Genomic DNA, 21,432 nt, shown 5'->3' with positions numbered 1-21,432 from the left:
TATTGTAAAGGAGGGTTGACAGGAAGGGTGTGTTCCAATATTATCCTTTCTCATGAATAGGAAAGTGTTTCATACATATGGGACTTTTAATTTCATCTATTAAGTATGTTTTTAAAATAAAGTTATGCATCTATGTGTTTAAGTGTGAAAAGAGAAATAAGTACAGGGAACCAAGACTAAGCCAAACAATCCTCAGCACTATTTGATCTGGTGGATTACTGCTGGGCTTCCCAGGTGGTTTTGGTTAAAGAATATACCTGCATTGCAGAAGATGTGGGTTCAGTCCCTGGGTCAGGAAGATCCCCTGGAGAAGGAAATAGCAACCCCTTCCAGTAGTCTTGCCTGGAGAATCCCATGGACAGAGGAGCCTGGTAGGCTATAATCCACGGGATCGCAAAGAGTCAGACATGACTTAGCAACTGAACAACAACAAGGATTATATTTGGAAACTTAATAAATCATCTTTGAGTGCCTTTCTTCACTTGATTCCCCAGACTATCCACGGATTTGTGATTTTCCTCTCATTTCACTCTCTACTCTTCCTCAGTTTCTCTTTGCCAGCTCTTTTCTTCTCAAATATTTAGATATTAGAATATTCTAGAATTTGCTTTCTGCCTTCTTTTCTTCATTAACATTAGTTTCAATGATGATCTTATCCAATGCCATGACTTTAAATACCAGAAATACCCACGTCTCTTGAGTCTCTTGCATTGGCAGGCAGGTTCTTTACCACTAGCGCCACCTGGGAAGCCTGGATTCTGAAAGGAAGTTTCAAATTTAATACACAAAACATCAGAACTTTTATTCCCTTTCTAGTTCTGTTTCTTCTCATTTTCATCATCTCAATAAATGATATGAACACTCATCTTATTGCTTAAAGACAAACCCTTTATTCTTCTCCTTATCTATCTGTTGTTGTAGTTTGGTCACTAAGTCATGTTCGACTCTCTTTTCAGTTCAGTTCAGTTCAGTCACTCAGTCATGTCCGACTCTCTGCGACCCCATGAATTGCAGCACGCCAGGTCTCCCTGTCCATCACCAACTCCCAGAGTTCACTCAAACTCACGTCCATCGAGTCGGTGATGCCATCCAGCCATCTCATCCTCTGTCGTCCCCTTCTCCTCCTGCCCCCAATCCCTCCCAGCATCAGAGTCTTTTCCAGTGAGTCAACTCTTCACATGAGGAGGCCAAAGTACTGGAGTTTCAGCTTTAGCATCATTCCTTCCAAAGAAATCCCAGGGCTGATCTCCTTCAGAGTCTTTTCCAGTGAGTCAACTCTTCGCATGAGGAGGCCAAAGTACTGGAGTTTCAGCTTTAGCATCATTCCTTCCAAAGAAATCCCAGGGCTGATCTCCTTTAGAATAGACTGGTTGGATCTCCTTGCAGTCCAAGGGACTCTCAAGTGTCTTCGCCAAAACCACAGTTCAAAAGCATCAATTCTTCGGCACTCAGATTTCTTACAGTCCAACTCTCACATCCATACATGACCACAGGAAAAACCATAGCCTTGACTAGGTGGACCTTTGTTGGCAAAGTAATGTCTCTGCTTTTGAATATGCTATCTAGGTTGGTCATAACTTTCCTTCCAAGGAGTAAGCATCTTTTAATTTCATGGCTGCAATCACCATCAGCAGTGATTTTGGAGCCCCAAAATTAAAGTCTGACACTGTTTCCCCATCTATTTCCCACTCTCTTTTAGATCCCTTTAACTGCAGCATGCTAGGTTCCCCTGGCCTTTACTACTTCCAGACTCTGTTCAAATTCATATTCATTAAGTTGGTTATGCTATCCAACCACCTCATCCTCTGCCGCCCACATCTCCTTTTGCCTTCCTTCTTTCCTAGCATCTGCTGGTGGCTCAGATGGTAAAGCATCTGCCTGCAATGTGGGAGACCCAGGTTCGATCCCTGGGTCAGGAAGATCTCCTGGAGAAGGAAATGGCAATCCACTCCAGTATTCTTGCCTGGAAAATCCCATGGACGGAGGAACCTGGCAGACTACAGTCCATGGGGTCGCAAAGAGTCAGACATGACTGAGCGACTTCACTTTTCCCAGCATCACGGTCTTTTCTAATGAGTCAACTCTTCCCATCAGGTGGCCAAACTATTGGAGCTTCAGTTTCAGCATCAGTCCTTCCAATGAATATTCACAGTTGACTTCCTTTAGGACTGACTGGTTTGATCTCTTTGCAGTCTGAGGGACTCTCAAGAGTGATGTCTCTGCATTTTAAAATGCTATCTAGGTTTGTCATACGTTTCTATCCAAGGAGCAAGCATCTTTTAATTTTGTGGCTGCAGTCACTGTCTGCAGTGATTTTGGAGCCCAAGAAAATAAAATCTGTTGCTGCTTCTAGTTTTTCCCTTTTTATTTACCATGAAGTGATGGGACTGAATTCCATGATCTTATTATTTTTTTTAATGTTGCGTTTCAAGCCAGCTTTTTCACTCTCCTCTTTCACCCTTATCAAGAAGTTCTTTAGTTCCTCTTCACTTTCTGAGATCACTGCAACTTTAGATGACTCAGCGTCTGAGCGTATTAATAAGATCCAGGCATTTGTCCAGCTTCCTCTAACATAATCTTAGAGCCACCATTGTTTCTTTCTGACTGGTTTCCCCAACTTTACCCTTGCTCCCCTCAGCAGTGGAATCTCTACACAGATACCGGACAAGACAAGGTCACTCTTCCACCTTCCAAGCTCACATCCCACTTCCCACGGCCAACTGAGTCCTCATCAGGGCCTAGGATACGGTCTTGCTTATATCTCATATCTTGTTCCTACCCCACTGTCAATCACTTCCTGATTAACAGTGGTAGCAAGGCTTCTCAGTGTTTTTGTTCTCTGCCCTAGCCTGTAATATAAGCATCATTCACACAAAAACTTTGTTGATCTGTAGAGCATTATTACCCCTAAAACTTAGAACAGTGCTTGGCACAGGCTATGTTCACTGGACTTCCCTAGTGGTCTAGTGGTTAAGAATCTCCCTTCCAATGCAGGGGACACAAGTTACACCCCTGGTCAGGGAACTGGGAGCCCCAAACTAAGCCTGTGGGCCACAATAGAGAACTCACACACCTCAGTGAAGACTTGGTGAAGCCAAAAGCAGAACAAAAAATGGTGAGTGCTCACTGACTGAAGGAATATATTAAAAACGAGATGCAATCCAGGAGTCAGAAAGATTGAGCACAACCAGTGGTTACACATTTCAGCCAGGTAGAGAGAGGAGTTGCAGATCAAGCCATATCAGCACATGTGATTACAGAAAATAAATAAGGGAAGAGAGCTCACAGTGATGCCATCCAAGATGAAGAATTTGTTCTCAAAGTAGAAGTAGCTTCAGAGATCAGATGCTGAAACACTTAGGAAATGAAACTTCTGAGTGGACTAATAATAATAATGTTACCTGTTAATAAAAGTTGGAGAAGGCAATGGCACCCCACTCTAGTACTCTTGCCTGGAGAATCCCATGGACGGAGGAGCCTGGTGGGCTGCAGTCCATGGGGTCGCTAGGAGTCGGACACGACTGAGCGACGTCACTTTCACTTTTCACTTTCATGCATTGGAGAAGGAAATGGCAACCCACTCCAGTGTTCTTGCCTGGAGAATCCCAGGGATGGGGGAGCCTTGTGGGCTGCCGTCTATGGGGTCGCACAGAGTCGGACATGACTGAAGCGACTTAGCAGCAGCAGCAGCAGTTAATAAAAGTATGTTATTAAAAGTAGTGCTGATAGAATACTATCAAGGAAATGAGTTATATGATATGAGCCAAAGGTGACTTTGTGTAGATGACACCAGATTAGGAATTGGTATCTCTTAGAAAAGGAATCAAGATCCATGCCATAACCAAAACCAAATAAGTCACTAATCTTGAAATCTCTACTGGCTTAGGAAAATACTCTTCGTTTTTTTGATCTGTAAAAATTACTAAAATCTTGAAAAAGTGCTACAGGATTTCTGCAACCTGAAGGAGATAATTTATTATTAGCTGATCTCCTAAAACCGTAAGAATAGGTAGATAGAGAAACTAAACCCACAATATTTTTTTAGAGTATGTTTAAGTAGAAATGAAATAATTTCTAAAACATTATGTTTGGGTAGATTCTGTGTCCTAGATCTATCTGTTTGAGGCATTAAAAAGAATCCAAATTTTAAACTGTAATTGCAGTATCAATTAATTAATTAATGTTGGTGGATCAGATGGTAAAGAATCTGCCTGCAGTCCAAGAGACATGAGTTCAATCCCTGGGTAGGGAAGTTCCCCTGAAAAAGGAAATGGCAACCCACTCCAGTATTCTTGCCAGGAGATTTCCATGGACAGAGGAACCTGGCAGGCTCCAGTCCATAGGGTCACAAAGAGTCGGACATGACTATTCAGTCATGACTATCGCTCACTGTAGTCAATACTGTTTAAAAAGTTGGCTTTCAGAGTTTTATTATCACTATAAGTTAACTTAATTTAGCACTAAATAAAGCATAAATAGTAATGTGTATTTCTTGTCATACACCAAAACACCTGGTTATGAAATCATCTATTTCAGAAATGTTAACACCTGTTTCAATAAATTGTTTTAATGAGAAATGAGGTAATCCACATGGTGCATTTGATCTTCTCTGAAGAGCAAATTAAAGAATGGAAGATTGACGAGAGGCTTCTCATCAATGATAATTTCATTATTGTGCTTAAGTCACTCAATCATGTCCAACTCTTTGTGACTCCACTGACTGTAGCCCGCCAGGCTCCTCTGTTCATGGGATTTTCCCAGCAAAAATATTGGAGTGGGTTGCATTTCCTCCTCCAGGAATGTCATCATGGATAGATGTCTATTCAATAGATGTGATCCATACTGTAAATTATAAATGAGTGACCCACCCAGACTGAACAGTGGTCCCTTTTGGAGTCTACTTCAAGGATGGTGATGACTGGGAAGGGGTAAGGGAGGAATTTCCAGGTGGTGGAAATGTTTTATGTCTTGATGAGAGTGTGGTCACACAGACATATGCATTTTCAAAACTAATCAAATTGGACATTTAAGATTAGGCATTTTGCATATGTCAGTGGGAAAAAATGAAAGCAATATTAAACTCTGGTTGCTTTAGACAGTGCTATGGTTCACAATTTTCAAACTACTTTTCCATTCTAAGCTTGATCAAATCCATAGTTATTTTGTAGACAGCATAAATAAGCTTTGTCATAATTGGAGATGAGTTATAAATATGGAAGGAGAAAAGACTAAAATGTATTCTATTCTGTTTTATTTGAATTATCCCATTTTGAGTTCATATTTATAAAGCTATGAGAATATAGAGATATGCCCACTGAGAGGGTCTAGAATCAGGGCATACCACCAGGTGTAGGGCTGTGGATGATATTAGTTTTTTAATGTAGAAGGATCTAAAATTGCTGAATGGATTTGGGGTCTCTTATAGAAAGCTTAATTTGAGAGCAAGGGCAGGGAAAGTACAAGATGGACCTGGAACATTTTATTTTGCCAGAAAGTAAGGAAGTTCTCAAAGAATGGGGATATATCAAGACCAACAAGGGAGCAAGCTTGAAGGGTTTCCCCAAATATAAGGACTTTCTAAAAAATAACTTGCTTGTATCAAAAAGATATCAAAGACAAGAAAAAAAGGCTGAGGGGTTGTCAGAGGTTACCGTGCCGGGTGGGGGTAGTCAGCCCAGAGGGCTGTGCCATGGCCTTCCGGAAAAAAAAAAAAAAAAAAAAGAAAAAAAGGCTGAGAAAGACAAAGATAGTAAGGCTAACAGAAAGGCTGTTTTAGATTAAAGATGAAAGAGACATGGCAACCAAATTGAGTGCATTATTCTTAATTGGTTCTTGGGTGGAAAACATACAAGCTACAAATGTTCTAAAAAACATATTTGGGGCAATTGATAAAAGTAAATATATACTGTATTAATTAATTAGATAATTGTATTGCATGCATGTTAATTTCCATGATTTTCTGTGATTATGAAGGAAAATATTCTTGTTCTTAGTTTAAAAAAAATAACAAAGAACACAGTGTAAAGAGGCATATGTCTAACCCACTGTCAAATGATTCAGAAAACAAATATTTCTCCAAAGTGGAGGGAATGAAAGAATGATGAGAAAGTTCTCATAGCATAAAATGTAAACAAATGGTAAATGTCAGTGAAGGTACACAGGATTTCTCTGTATTATTATTTGCAATTTGGGGGCATGTCTGAAATTTTATCAATATAAACAATTTAGAAAATAAATGTGCTGAGTATCTCATGGGTAAGACTTAGAGTCTTCTTCCACGGACATTTCGTGAGCAGGAGCAATAAAAATTTTATTGCACATTTCTCTAATTCACAAAAGTATTGCCGCATCTTAATTTTGCCCTGGCAATCATCCTAGGAGGTAGATAATCTGTGGACACTCTACAGATGAGATCCTGAAACCCACAGATTGATTCGAAGTCACACAAAGTCAGTGCCATGAAAAAGTGAAAGGGAAAGTGAAGTCGCTCAGTTGTGTACAACTCTGTGAGTCCATGAACTGTACCTGTCAAGCTCCTACATCCATGGGATTTTCCAGGCAAGATTATTGGAGTGGGTTGCCATTTCCTTTTCCAGGGGATCTTTCCAACCCAGGGATTGAACCCGGGTCTCCTGCATTGCAGGCAGACTCTTTACCATCTGAGCCACAAGGGGGCTTCCCCTTAAGTCAGTACCATAAGTACCCTTCAGTCAGTACCATCAGCAGGATCAAAATCCTATTCTCTGATTTGAAGTCAACCTTCCTTGTCTTTAAATCACAGCAAAGTCAGCTCATACTTTCCAAATATCTCTTTTAAGGTTGGAAAAAATAAAAAACAAACAGACGCAACAGTAAAGGAGAAATGGAACAAGCACAGGGAAGTTTAGTGACATCCAGGAATACTGCAGCTGAGGGATGGGAAAAGGGGTGTAAACATACAAATGTAGACGGAGAAGAACTGACCAATTAAACCATTTAACTATCCATGGGTGGAAACTCCTGGAGCAGATTTACATCGAGGTCAGGTCAGATCAGGTCACTAGCTTCCCAGGTGGCTCTAGTGTTAAAGAACCTGCCTGCCAATGCAGGATACATAAAAAATATGGGTTTAATCCCTGGGTTGGAAAGATCCTCTGGAGAATGGCATTGCGACGCACTTCAGTATTCTTGCCTGGAGAATGCCATGGACAGAGCAGCTGAAAGGGCTACAGTCCATAGGGCTGCACAGAGTTAGACACGACTGAAGTCACTTAGCACACAGTACAGACATCGGTAATTTGTGTGGGGCTTCCCAGGTGGCCCTAGTGGTAAAGAACCCCCCCGCCCCACCACCCTCCTGCCAGTGCAGGAGACATAAGAGTGTTTGATTCCTGGGTCAAGAAGATCCACAGAAGGATAGCATGACAATCCATTCCATTCTTGCCTGGAGAATCCCATGGACAGAGGAGCCCAGGAGCCCAGTGACAGTTGGATGCGACTGAAGTGACTTAACGTGCACACAGGCACAGGTTATTTGTATGGTTTGGTTTCAGTAAATTTCTTGATTTGGGGTCTCCTTTTTATTAGGAAATTAAGCTTTTCATTGTATAAGTAGAGTTTTAAAAATCAGAGGCAGTATTAACATATTTGTAAGAACATTTTTTGGATAAAACTCTCTGAAATAATATCAGAAACTTTCTTGGTTAGAGACATAAATAAAAAAGAAAGAAAACTCCTGGCAACTGATGAAGAATGAGATATAATACCACTGAGGGGCTAAGGAGAGTGGGTACAATAGGTTGCTGAGGAAAAGTCTGAACCATCAAAATTCTATTACAGCTTACACTTGCTTGCCTTTGTTCAGAATTAAAACTGTGTGAAAAGTTATTTTATATGCTGTATGACTGAACATGTGTTTATATTAAATGAAAATGTTTTTCCATTTCCTTCATGTATTTGTGGTTTGAAAAGACGCTGTTGATATTCCTAACCTAACCTAGACACCTAACCCTGTGTCTTCAGGGCAGACACACTGATACTATAATCACAGAAAACTCGTCAATCTGATCACAGATTGATTTGATCACAGCCTTGTCTAACTCAATGAAACTAAGCCAGGCCGTGTGAGGCCACCCAAGACAGGCAGGTCATGGTGGAGACATCTGACAGAATGTGGTCCACTGGAGAAGGGAATGGCAAACCACTTCAGTATTCTTGCCTTGAGAACCCCATGAACAGTATGAAAAGGCAAAATGATAGGATACTGAAAGATGAACTCCCCAGGTCAGTAGGTGCCCAATATGCTACTGGAGATCAGTGGAGCATGATCTCCAAAGCCAAAGTAAAAACAATACCCATTTGTGGATGTGACTGGTGATAGAAGCAAGGTCTGATGCTGTAAAGACAATATTACATAGGAACCTGGAATGTTAGGTCCATGAATCAAGGCAAACTGGAAGTAGTCAAACAGGAGATGGAAAGAGTGAACATCGACATTCTAGGAATCAGTGAATTAAAATGGACTAGAATGGGTGAATTTAACTCAGATGACCATTATATCTACTACTGTGGGCAGGAGTCCCTTAGAAGAAATGGAGTAGCCATCATGGTCAACAAGAGTCTGAAATGCAGTACTTGGATGAAATCTCAAAAATGACAGAATGATCTCTGTTCATTTCCAAGGCAAACCATTCAATATCACAGTAATCCAAGCCTATGCCCCAACCAGTAATGCTGAAGAAGATAAAGTTGAATGGTTCTATGAAGACCTACAAGACCTTTTAGAACCAACACCCAAAAAAGATGTCCTTTTCATTATAGGGGACTGGAATGCAAAAGTGGGAAGTCAAGAAACACCTGGTGTAACAGGCAAATTTGGCCTTGGAATATGGAATGAAGCAGGGCAAAGGCTAAGAGAGTTTTGCCAAAAGAACACACTGGTCATAGCAAACACCTTCTTCCAACAACACAAGAGAAGACTCTACACATGGACATCACCAGCTGGCCAACACCAAAATCAGATTGATTATATTTTTTGCAGCCAAAGATGGAGAAGCTCTGTACAGTCAGCAAAAACAAGACCGGGAGATGACTGTGGCTCAGATCATGAACTCCTTATTGCCAAATTCAGACTGAAATTGAAGAAAGTAGGGAAAACAAATAGGCCATTCAGGTATGACCTAAATCAAATCCCTATGACTATACAGTGGAAGTGAGAAATAGATTTAAGGCACTGATAGAGTGCCTGATGAACTATGGATGGAGGTTCGTGACATTGTACAGGAGACAGGGATCAAGACTATCCCCATGGAAAAGAAATGCAAAAATGCAAAATGGCTGTCTGGGGAAATCTTACAAATAGCTATGAAAAGAAGAAAAGTGAAAAGCAAAGGAGAAAAGGAAAGATATAAGCATCTGAATGCAGAGTTCCAAAGAATAGCAAGGAGATATAAGAAAGCCTTCCTCAGCGATCAATACAAAGAAATAGAGGAAAACAACAGAATAGGAAAGACTAGAGATCTCTTCAAGAAAATTAGAGATACCAAGGGAACATTTCATGCAAAGATGGGCTCAATAAAGGACAGAAATGGTATGGACCTAACAGAAGCAGAAGATATTAAGAAGAGGTGGCAAGAATACACAGAAGAACTGTACAAAAAAGATCTTCATGACCAAGATAACCAGGATGGTGATCACTCACCTAGAGCCAGACATCCTGGAATGTGAAGTCAAGTGGGCCTTAGAAAGCATCACTACCAACAAAGTTAGTGGAAGTGATGGAATTCCAGTTGAGCTATTTCAAATCCTGGAAGATGATGCTGTGAAAGTGCTGCACTCAATATGCCAGCAAATTTGGAAAACTCAGCAGTGGCCACAGGACTGGAAAAGGTCAGTTTTAATTCTAATCCCAAAGAAAGGGAATCCCCCAAAATGCTCAAACTACCACACAATTGCACTCATCTCACCATGCTGGCAAATTAATCCTCAAAATTCTCCAAACCAGGCTTCAGCAATACATGAACCGTGAACTTCCAGATGTTCAAGCTGGTTTTAGAAAAGGCAGAGGAACCAGAAATCAAATTGCCAACATCTGCTGGATCATGGAAAAAGCAAGAGAGTTCCAGAAAAACATCTATTTCTGCTTAATCGACTATGCCAAAGCCTTTGACTGTGTGGATAACAATAAACTGTGGAAAATTCTGAAAGAGATGGGAATACCAGACTACCTGACCTGCCTCTTGAGAAACCTATATGCAGGTCAGGAAGCAACAGTTAGAACTGGACATGGAACAACAGACTGGTTCCAAATAGGAAAAGGAGTACGTCAAGGCTGTATATTGTCATCCTGCTTATTTAACTTATATGCAGAGTACATCATGAGAAATGCTGGGCTGGAAGAAGCACAAGCTGGAATGAAGGTTGCTGTGAGAAATATCAATAACCACAGATATGCAGATGACACCACCTTTATGACAGAAATTGAAGCAGAACTAAAAAGCCTCTTGATGAAAGTGAAAGAGGAGAGTGAAAAAGTTGACTTAAAGCTCAACATTCAGAAAATGAAGATCATGGCATCCGGTCCCATCACTTCATGGCAAGCAGATGGGGAAACAGTGGAAACAGTGTCAGACTTTATTTTTGGGGCTCCAAAATCACCATAGGTGGTGATTGCACCCATGAAATTAAAATACACTTATTCCTTGGAAGGAAAGTTATGACCAACCTAGATAGCATATTCAAAAGCAGAGACATTACTTTGCCAACAAAGGTTGGTCTAGTCAAGGCAAAACTCCCGTGGTCAGGTATGGATGTGAGAGTTGAACTGTGAAGAAAGCCGAGCACCGAAGAATTGATGCTTTTGAACTGTGGTGTTGGAGAAGTCTCTTGAGAGTCCCTTGGACTGCAAGGAGATCCAACCAGTCCATTCTAAAGGAGATCAGTCCTGGTGTTCTTTGGAGGGAATGATGCTAAAGCTGAAACTTCAATACTTTGGCCACCTCATGTGAAGAGTGGACTCATTGGAAAAGACTCTGATGCTTGGAAGGATTGGGGGCAGGAGGAGAAGGGGACGACAGAGGATGAGATGGCTGGATGGCATCACTGACTTGATGGACATGAGTTTGAGTGAACTCTGGGAGTTGGTGTTGGACAGGGAGGCCTGGTATGCTGCAATTCATGGGGTTGGAAAGAGTCAGACATGACTGAGCTACTGAACTGAACTGAACTGAACCCATAATAAGTACATCTGTAAAGTAGATAATTGAAAGATGTCATTAACGTCACTGCAAGCCTAGCTGACATTTAGAAAACATATGTTCTGCAAGAACATCGGATGGATGAATTTATCATATCTGATGTTAATACAGTAAGTTGGTCTCTTACTAAGACCTACCTATGGTGCAGCAGAAAACACTGAATTTCTAGCTAAAGATACCTTTTACCTATAACATAGTTAGGATAGAGGTTACCCATTGGTGACATGTCCAACGCATAGAGTATGTGTAGGTAAAGGTTGAAGTTTTGTTTAGCAGGGAATGGGAAAATTGACTGCTACAGATTTTTTTTTTTTTTTATGATATGGTAGGGAAAAAAAGATTAAAATAGAGTTATCAAGAAGCAGCAAAATGAAGGTACAGTTTAGATATGGGAGAGGCTTTAATATTTTCACCCAGATACAATGTAATGCACAGACTCAGAACTTTAGAAGCAGACAGACAGTACCTTGGAGAGTCCTCATGAAGCCCAGGTAATTGGCCAAACTACAAATCAGGGTCCTCGCCTCTAGGCTCCCAGCTTTCTCAGTGTGAGTTTGCGCTCATTCTGGTATGATAGATATTTCACATTAGGCTCAATTCATTAATACTCATTCTCCCTGGACCTCCCTGTCTCCCAAACGATTTTGACTGCCTTTGTGGTTGACAGTTTATCTCCATTCATCCAAGAACTTTCAGTGTTTGTGTTTGTACAAAGTTAGTCTTTTAATCTGATTAACGACAGTTGTCTCTTCCATTCTGCACACACATTGCACTTTTTCACTTAGAGATTCTGGATGTTTGTGGCTCATTCTAACCCTCACAATTAAGGTCATTTCCTGGAGGCCTCTTCTACTCATTCAGGGGCAGGAAATCACCCTAGTCAGGGCTCATGAATCAATGACAAAGCTACCTTTTTCTGACCTAATTCAGAAATGTTGGAGTATAATTACATAAAGAGGTGACATCCTTCAGGCAGATGAAGAAATTAACACATTCTTCGACCCAGGAATACTGATGTTTATTTTCTACCTCCTCCATCCACTCTCATTTCTCCTGGGGCACTGCTCTAAGGATGGCTGCTCTAGAGGGAGAAGACAAATCCTAGAATTCCGCATGCACTTTGTCAAATCATACTACAAGAAGAGCATTAGACATGGTTGTTTCTTAGTTCTAAGTTTTAGTTACGGTTGGCGTGAAAACGGACTTCTGTGGTGGCTGGGTGGTTAAGAATCTCCCTGCAATTCAGGAGACCTGGGTTCGATCCCTGCGTTGGGAAGAGTCCCCGGAGGAGAGCATGGCAACCTACTCCAGCATTCTTGTCTAGAGAATCCCACGGACAGAAGAGCCTGGCAGGCTGCAGTCCATAGGGTCGCACAGAGTGGGAGACAACTGAAGCGACTCAGCAGCAGCACCAGCATCAAAACAGATCTGACTTGAGAACTAAAGAAACCTTTTTAAGCTAATTCACAGCGAGGTGCTTACATATGAATTTCAAAGAGTACACTTTTTAGTTTGTAACTCCAGATCTATTGATACATGCTCTTTTTTTTTTTGACACTGATGACTTAATGACAATAAATATTGTTCTAAATGACTGACAACCAGCACAAATCATATAGTAAAAGCTCATTTTATACCTTTAAAAATGCTTACCTTGTGAATAGGTGGAAATTTCGATTTTTGTGTATGTGGGAAACATAATTCTTGATGTAAGATTCTAATGAAAATGAGTTTTAATTGTACTTTAGTTTTATACATGACTTTCATGGGAAAATTACTGGACAGTTTATAGTGTTATAAACAGTGGGGATGTTTCCCTGCTGGGAGGATTTAGGGAGGCCACCTGGAATGGGATGCACAGGATCTGCCAGGGTCACCTCATTGGGGAAGTGAAGTCACACTCACCCGTACACGCAGTGGGCGGCCGACACCAGCCAATCCCTGCTCACCAGAGAAGCTCCGCAGACCTGTTGATCGTCGAAATACAGAGCAACGACCCAAGGCCAGGCTCCTTCTCTGGAGTCACTTCCTCCGACAATCTTCGGGCTAACTTCTTGAGTCACCAGTTTTTTCCCACATGCTATTAAGATAATTGAAGAAAGAGCCTCTAGTTAATTTCGGTGAATTTCCTCTGATCCTGAAAATTGAATGGGCCACTACAAAATAATTTAAGGTGACACCAACTCCAGGACATTACACTGAAGGCTTGAAGGAGAACAAGAGGAAATATTTACTTACATTTGTAGTTACATTGTAGCAGAATCAGTGAATCCTCTAAGCACTGTTGGCTGTAATAGAAGAGCAACTACATTTAAAAAATGGTGCACATAACATTTCAAACAAAACATAGTATTATAGGTTATCCTATTTTTCCTCTTTAGTAAAATGGGCTTTTAAATATGTCATACGCAAAATGTAGGGAGGTTGAAACGTACAGCAGAGAATCTTCAATTGAAAGTCAAATAAAGCTGAGTTTGAACCTTTAACTCTGCAACGCAGGTGATTTTAGATAAGTTGCTCCATATCCCTGAGGCTCAGTTTTAATATCCATTAGTTGGGGTATAGTACCATATTGGAGTTTTGTGAGAAATAAAGAAATATTTGCAATGGAATTACTATTGTGCATTATACAGAATAAGTATTCCATAAACCATGCCAACTGTTAGCTTCTGTGAATCAACCTTGGATTTCATCATTCTATAATACAGAATATGCCTCAGTGCCCAACACTGTGTGTGAGGCTGTGTACTTATTCAGGGAATTCAATGAATAAATCATAGGTCCTATTTTCAAAGGAGACAGACGTGTAAACAGGCACATAAAGTGCAGGCATAAATAATTAAAAACTCACTCCCTGTTCAAATATTTGGACACCGACTTTTTTCAAAGCCAAGAATTCTCGTTTAAAGAAATTAAAAGAAAAATTGTTTTAAAAAGTTATACTTACCAACCACTAGAGATCAGTATAATACAAGGAATTAAAGAGCTTGCCAACACTTTTTCCTGATGCAGCTACGTAGCTATCGCTTATGTTAAAACACACATGTGCATATAATTTTAAGTTTCTATTTAAATATTTAACACCATATCTTGTGCACAGTGTTTAGATGCTTGTAATTTTAGAAAAGACCAAATCAAAAAACACGAAACATGACCCAAGATCCATGTGAGATGATAAGCACAATCAGAGCAATTCAATGTTTCTAGAACATACATGGTAAGTATTTGATCACAGGCATTCATGTTGTCTAATGGACAAATTCTTTAGAGTAGACATATTCAATTGAAATATAAGGAAATGTATATTTTATTAATAAGCAACACGCATGTAGGTATATCTATCTATCTATAGATGTATCTTTATGGCTTCCCTGATAGCTCAGTTGATAAAGAATCCGCCTGCAATGTGGGAGACCTGGGTTCAATCCCTGGATTGGGAAGATCCCCTGGAGATCCCCTGGAGAAGGGAAAGGCTACCCACTCCAATATTCTGGCCTAGAGCATTCCATGGACTGTATAGTCCATGGGGTTGCAAAGAGTCGGACACGACTGAGCAAATTTCACTTTCTGTAGATGTATCAGTATGCATTCAACATTCCCCAAAGAAGAAGCCTCAGTTAACTCTCCTTCTGTTATCCACCTAGGGTTAAGAGATACGCAGTTTTTAGGATATTTTCCACGATGATGTCCCGTTTCATCCAAACTTACCACATCTACGATACTCATCGATAAAAACTGATATTCAAAATGGATTCTATTCTTCGGTGTTAAACAATACTTAATGTTATGTTGTCTGTATAAAATGGATGGATTTCTTTTCAGCAAGCACAGAAAAGTTTTTGGCTAACTTAACAGATAACCAGAAAATTAAAGTGAACTTAGCACCTCATTCTTCATGTGTTTTGCTGAACCAAACTTTTCCTACACAAGCACATATGTGCTCTCAGAATAGAGCAGCAAGAGGCTTCACTTCCAGTCAGAGTGAGCACTGAGTCCATTTGTCGAGGTACATTTAGAGAGATTAGAGAGAAATAGAGTAACTGTTCTGGTCTTCGGTCCTGGCGTCAGAACTAGGTTAGCCCCCTCTATGGGAAAATAGGCAATGCCATATGCTGTGGCTTACTCCCAGTCCAGTGGGGCAACACTGGGATACAAATGGATGTCTCTCTCTGCTGTGTCGACAAAGTGAACTAAATTCTCTCCCTATATTTGCCCAACAACACTGGCCCTTTTTCTTTCTTTTTCCTTTCTAGAACTGTTATTTAAAGTAAGATGCTGCCTTGGAGCATTCACAGTATAGTAGGGTAGAGTGGATAGTGGAAGGCTTAAAATCTCATGTTGCCTCCAGCTTTCTGAATGTGTCCAAGTCACTTATCAATACCAGGCTTGTTTCCTCAACCTTAGAGTGGAGAAGTACCACCCAAGTCACAGAGCTTTTATATGAACTGGAAATACCCTCTGTAGCATTGTAATGTTTAATTGAGATGCAGAATGTAATTGAGATGCAGAAGATGCAGTTTCGATCCCTGGGTCAGAAGATTCCCTGGAGTAAATAATAGCAACCCACTCCAGTATTCTTGCCTGGAAAATTCATTCTTGCCTGGACAGGGGAGCCTGGCAGGCTACAGTCCGTGGGGTCACAAAGAGTTGGACATGATTGAGCGACTGAGGGGTAAAGTGTTGATAAGCACTCTACATCCTGTATCTAGAACACATTCTCAACCAACATGTATCAAATCAAAATTTGCTTATCTAGGACTAGCAGACAAAGAAAAAGGAAGCCTAGTACTGGAAGTAGCACAATTCTACATTTCCAGTTATATCAGGTCAAGTTGCTTCTGTAGTTAGAAGAATCATCCTCCTTGATATCCTCTTCTTTTTCTTATTTTTTTATTTTGACCACTAATGAAAGAGCATTTTCAAAACATCAGATTACACGGGGGCAATAAACCTGTCTCTTCAAAAAATAAATAAGTATATTAACAAATTAACTAAGTGCAAATATATCTGATTTCCTGCCAACCCAGTATATGTGGCTAATCAAGAAAGAGATTAAGAATGCCCTGGCTTATTGATGTGCTGAAAGTTTCAAGTATCTCTGTCTATAAATGGTATCTCTTTCAAATAACACAAACGTACATACAATTGAGACATCAATGTACAATGATCCTGGTATTTTGTTGGTAAGCATAGAATAACCTAGTTTTATTTTAAACATGCATATAATTAATATGAAAATATTTAACATTTTTCCCTTTTTTCCTAACTCATCCTTAAATATTTGTAAAATATAAATGAGAGGCATTCTCAACATACAAGCTGCTCAACATCTGTAATGGTAATGTAAATTTAGACATGCCTTATAAAAAGGAAATCTATGAAAGGAGATCTTGTGGATTCTTTGCTTCATCCCCGATGAGACTAATAATATCAGCTAAGGCTGTGCAAGCATTCATATAAAGTATTCAACTGCAAAGTACTTTGGTACTAAAAGTACTCCTTTAACAATTTGTTTTACTGGTTGAACTTACAGAAATGGCAACTTTTCATGAATAGCTGAATAATTATATAATTTCACTTTTCACCATTTAATACGTTAAACCAAAAGCTACAACCTACTGTACCAGCAATAATGTCTTAAATTCTTATAGTTATAGTCTTTTCTTAAGGTTACTTTCTCCACCCACCCACAAGCTGGCCTTTAGTGGAGCTGTAAAATTTGAAGCCAATTCAACTGAAGTTATCATTAATGCCCAAACAGAAGAAATGACATAATCTAAGCTAAAACAGATATTTGAATACAGGAAAGATGCTGCTTTTAAAACATGAGTAAAAGCAAACCTAATTTTAAAGAGTAAAAGAGAAATGCAGACACGACTTAGAGTCTGGATTCCTTCAGTTAATATCCATGTTCTGTTTACTAAGAAAAGGCTTCCCAGGTTGATCTAGTGGTAAAGAACTCCCCTGGCAATCCACTCCAGTATTCTTGCCTGAAAAATCTCACAGGCAGAGGAGTCTGGTAGGCTACAGTCCATAGGATCACAAAGAGTTTGACAACTGAAGCAACTTAGCATGAACACATTTGCCAGGAAAAAGAATACTGTGCTTTTTGTTTTTCTTTCTTCTCTTTTGATGATACATACTGGCATCACTCTTTTTAGTCTGTCCAACATGTACTTATTTATCTCAACTCTCACGATTTAAGTCGCTCAGTCGTGTCCGACTCTGCGACCCCATGGACTATAGCCTATCAGGCTCCTCCGTCCATGGGATTTTCCAGGCAAGAGTGCTGGAGTGGATTGCCATTTCCTTCTCCAGGGGATCTTCCCAACCCAGGAATCGAACCCGGGTCTCCCGCATTGCAGGCAGACGCTTTACCGTCTGAGCACCAGGGAAGCCTTCTATGGGATTTACTTTTTTTTATTTTATTTTATTTTTAAACTTTACAATATTGTATTGGTTTTGCCAAATATCGAAATGAATCCGCCACAGGTATACATGTGTTCCCCATCCTGAACCCTCCTGCCTCCTCCCTCCCCAAACCATCCCTCTGGGTTGTTCCATTACTTTTTTTAAATCCAAGAATAGGGATAAAAAAGATATTGAAGTAAAACTTTTTGAATCTCTGGGTGCTATTTAGTTACACTACAATACTTCATTTGACCATCTTACCATGTATATGGATTAGGTAATGTTATCCAATAGGATGGATTAGATACTGCTTGAAATTATCTGAATAACAAAGAGTTAAATACCTTTCAAAATTATATGGCCAGTATGCGATGGCTTCAAAATCTGAATGGCTTTGAAATCTATTATTTGGTCCATGTACATCTCATCAAAGAACACATTTTGTAACCTACCTTGGCGTTAGTATTAAGCTGCCATTAGGTGCTGTGTTTAAATTTACATATGGTCCACCTCCAGTAGAAAAGGTTGGCACGGATGAGTTTCCAGTCCTAGGGAAAAACCCATGAACAAAATAAAAATACAAACAAACAAACAAAAACATAAATTAAATTACTAGTTATTTAATGCTGTGGATATTGAAGTAAACTATGAAATTCCTGACAAAGAGATTAACATTTTAATACTCAACTTCAAGTGTTTTAATGTTTAAAAGAAGTTATAGATCTGTAGAAGAATTACTCACAATGACATAAATGTCATTTTAATGTTTGCATAATACTTCTGGTTCTTATTTGCCTGCTCATATATATTATTTAACTGAGTTAAGATCAGTGCATACATCACTTGAGTGTCTGAGTTTGTCATTTGAGTTTTTCTATGTTGTCCAGAAAGTTCCATAATGGTCAATTATAATGACAACTTCACAGACTTGCTGCACCATAATTTATTAAACATTTTTTCCTTTTGAGTGTAATTCACTTTTTAAGAACGTGCACATTGTCTAAGAACGCAGAAAAAGGAGATCTTCAGTGTTTACTTTAGTCGCTCTGTTCTTGATATTTTATTCAATGCAAAGCCTATTAATAACTATCTTAATTTAAAGTCAGAAGCTATGTGATTGTTCTAAAAGATGGAGTATGTAGCCTGGTCTTCTGAGTATCAACCAGGGAGCCAGAATGGGTTACACACCTTTATGTGACAAAAGACATTAAGTTACTGGCCTTTCTTGTCCTTGAAAGCCTATTATAGCCATTCTGTCAACTGTGAGCCTTCATGGATGATGTCTTTTAATTATCCACTCTTCCCTAGGCTTAGGCTGGAAACTTTTAGCTTCTAAGTTTTTAATATTTTTCCTGCCTTTTATTTATTCTAGATTTCAATCTTCATATAAACTATGCCTTTAGGCTAGAGACTTCCTGGTGCCTGCTCTCTCCTCCTGGCTGGCAGGGAGATGATGTGCTTCCTATCTTTTGGAATATCATTATGGACCCGCCCACTGCCTCTTCAAAAGACGGTCCAGTGTCTTCCCCGGACGATAGTCAATGCTGAACATTTCCTAACTCTGTACACAGAGGAGATTCCAAGGAAGACTCATGGCTGTTATGATCAGTAAGAGGAAAAGAACTAAGGAGAGGGTGTTTCCTCTCTCTTTCAGGTCAGACAATACCTTAAAGACTGAAAGTGTCTAGTAGCTTTCATCCACTGAACAGAAAGCTGGAACAATGAAACTCCTATGTAATGTCCCAGAATTTAGCACTTGCACTTTCATTTTATAAACAGATGAAAGTAACTGAAGCACACAAATCAATGACCAGTCCTTTAATAAAATCTAAAATGGATTTACTGAAGGGAAAATGAGTCTTAGTACTATTATTGCTAAAGTTTAATATATTCATTCCATGCAGGAAGAATAATTATTTTTTTAAAGACTTATATAAAATATAGTTGTTATAGCTCAGAAAAGAAAACAGGAATAAAGATATCCAAAGAAAAGGAAAACATTCACTTAAGAAGATAAACGCACCTCAGTGTTAACAGGAGTATTATCTACAATAACCAAAATATGGAAGCAACCTATGTGCCCATGAACAGGTGAATGGATACAAAAGAATAAAATTTTGCCAACTGTGACAAAATGGATGGACCTAAGCAATCTGTTTAAGGCACTGATAAATTAACTCATAAATCAGGATCCACAAAATGAATATCACCCAGGGGCCTGGTCCATGTCACAAATCTAAATCTAAGTCAACCTGCACTTACAGGAAGTGCTTCACTGTCAAGAAAATGTAACACCAGTCATAATCCTCCAACCCAGGGTTAGCTGGCTCCACTCAGTTTCTCAGTCGTGTCCGACTCTTTGCGACCCCATGGACTGCAGCACACCAGGCCTCCTTGTCCATCACCAACTCCCGGAGTTTAACCAAACTTATGTCCATTAAGTCAGTGATGCCATCCAACCATCTCATCCTCTGTCGTCCCCTTCTCCTCCTGCCTTCAATCTTTCCCAGCATCAGGGTCTTTTCAAATGAGTTAGCTCTTCACATCAGGTGGCCAAAGTATTGGAGTTTCAGCTTCAACATCAGTCCTACCAATGAACACTCAGGACTGATATCCTTTAGAATGAACTGGTTGGATCTCCTTGCATTCTAAGGGACTCTCAAGAGTCTCCTCCAACACCACAGTTCAAAAGCATCAATTCTTTGGTGCTCAGCTTTCTATATAGTCCAACTCTCACATCCATACATGACCACTGGAAAAACCATAGCCTTGACTAGATGGACATTTGTTGGCAAAGTAATGTCTCTGCTTTTTAATATGCTGTCTAGGTTGGTCATAACTTTCCTCCCAAGGAGGAAGCGTCTTTTAATTTCATGGCTGCAATCACCATCTGCAGTGATTTTGGAGCCCCCCAAAATAAAGTCAGCTACTGTTTCCACTGTTTTCCCATCTATTTGCCATGAAGTGACAGGACCAGATGCCATGATCTTAGTTTTCTGAATGTTGAGCTTTAAGCCACCGTTTTCACACTCCTCTTTCACTTTCACCAAGAGGCTCTTTAGTTCTTCATTTTCTGCCTTAGCTGGCTCACCTTACCCTAGAAAATAGGACCTGGCAGCCTGTCAGCCTATAAGGAAATCCTTGGCCTTTTAGCCAGTGGTACTCTGTTTCTCCCTTGCCTCTTCTAACATTCTATAAAACTCATTCTTGCCCCAAATCCCTCAGTAATAGTGCTCCACCACTTGTGAGACATTGTCCCCTCCTATCTATGGGCTATTTTTTCTTGAATGCATGTGTATGTGTGTGCTCAGTCATGTCTGACTCTTTGAAACCCCATGGACTAGCCTGCCAGGCTCCTCTGTTCATGGGATTCTCCAGGCAAGAATACTGACGTGGGTGGTCATTTCCTTCTCCAGAGGATCTTCCTAACCCAGGGATCAAACCTGCATCTCCTGCGTCTCTTGCATTGCAGGTGGATTCTTTATCACTGAATCACTGGGGGAAGTTCTTCTCCTTAAATAAAGGACATCAACTTGTTATTAAATTGGTTTAGTTTTGTCATTTTACAGTGACTACGTGGGGGAACATTTAGAAGAGTTAGTCATTAAAAATACACATTGAGGTTGTGGAGTTAAGGCTTCCTTTGTCTCTGGCTGCTTTTAGTCTATTGCTTAGTTGTCTTTTAAAGATAGATCCTGAGGGGATGTATTAATTTCTGTGGAAATTCAAAGCAAAGTCTAAGCAAAATGAAATTGAAAAAAATATTGAAAAATATTTATAAATCAGT

The 21,432-nt window shown here is 39.8% G+C and overlaps 1 protein-coding gene across 5 annotated transcripts in view; it reads right to left on the bottom strand.

Moving 5' to 3' along the window:
• TMPRSS15 (transmembrane serine protease 15) overlaps window positions 1-21,432 on the bottom strand; it is a 143,387-nt gene that overhangs the window by 17,800 nt on the left and 104,155 nt on the right. For all 5 annotated transcript variants that reach the window (XM_027545313.1, XM_027545442.1, XM_027545383.1 and 2 more), the window contains 3 exons: window positions 18,098-18,193; window positions 13,473-13,522; window positions 13,140-13,314 (listed from right to left, as the gene is read on the bottom strand). In XM_027545313.1, the coding sequence (XP_027401114.1) occupies window positions 13,140-13,314; window positions 13,473-13,522; window positions 18,098-18,193 (321 nt within the window). The remainder of the gene's footprint in view (window positions 1-13,139; window positions 13,315-13,472; window positions 13,523-18,097; window positions 18,194-21,432) is intronic.

This window comes from Bos indicus x Bos taurus, chromosome 1 (genome assembly GCF_003369695.1).
Source record: "Bos indicus x Bos taurus breed Angus x Brahman F1 hybrid chromosome 1, Bos_hybrid_MaternalHap_v2.0, whole genome shotgun sequence".
Lineage (NCBI taxonomy): Eukaryota > Metazoa > Chordata > Mammalia > Artiodactyla > Bovidae > Bos > Bos indicus x Bos taurus.
The sequence above is the reverse complement of the archived record's forward strand: the minus strand, read 5'-3'. Positions and strand labels throughout refer to the sequence as shown.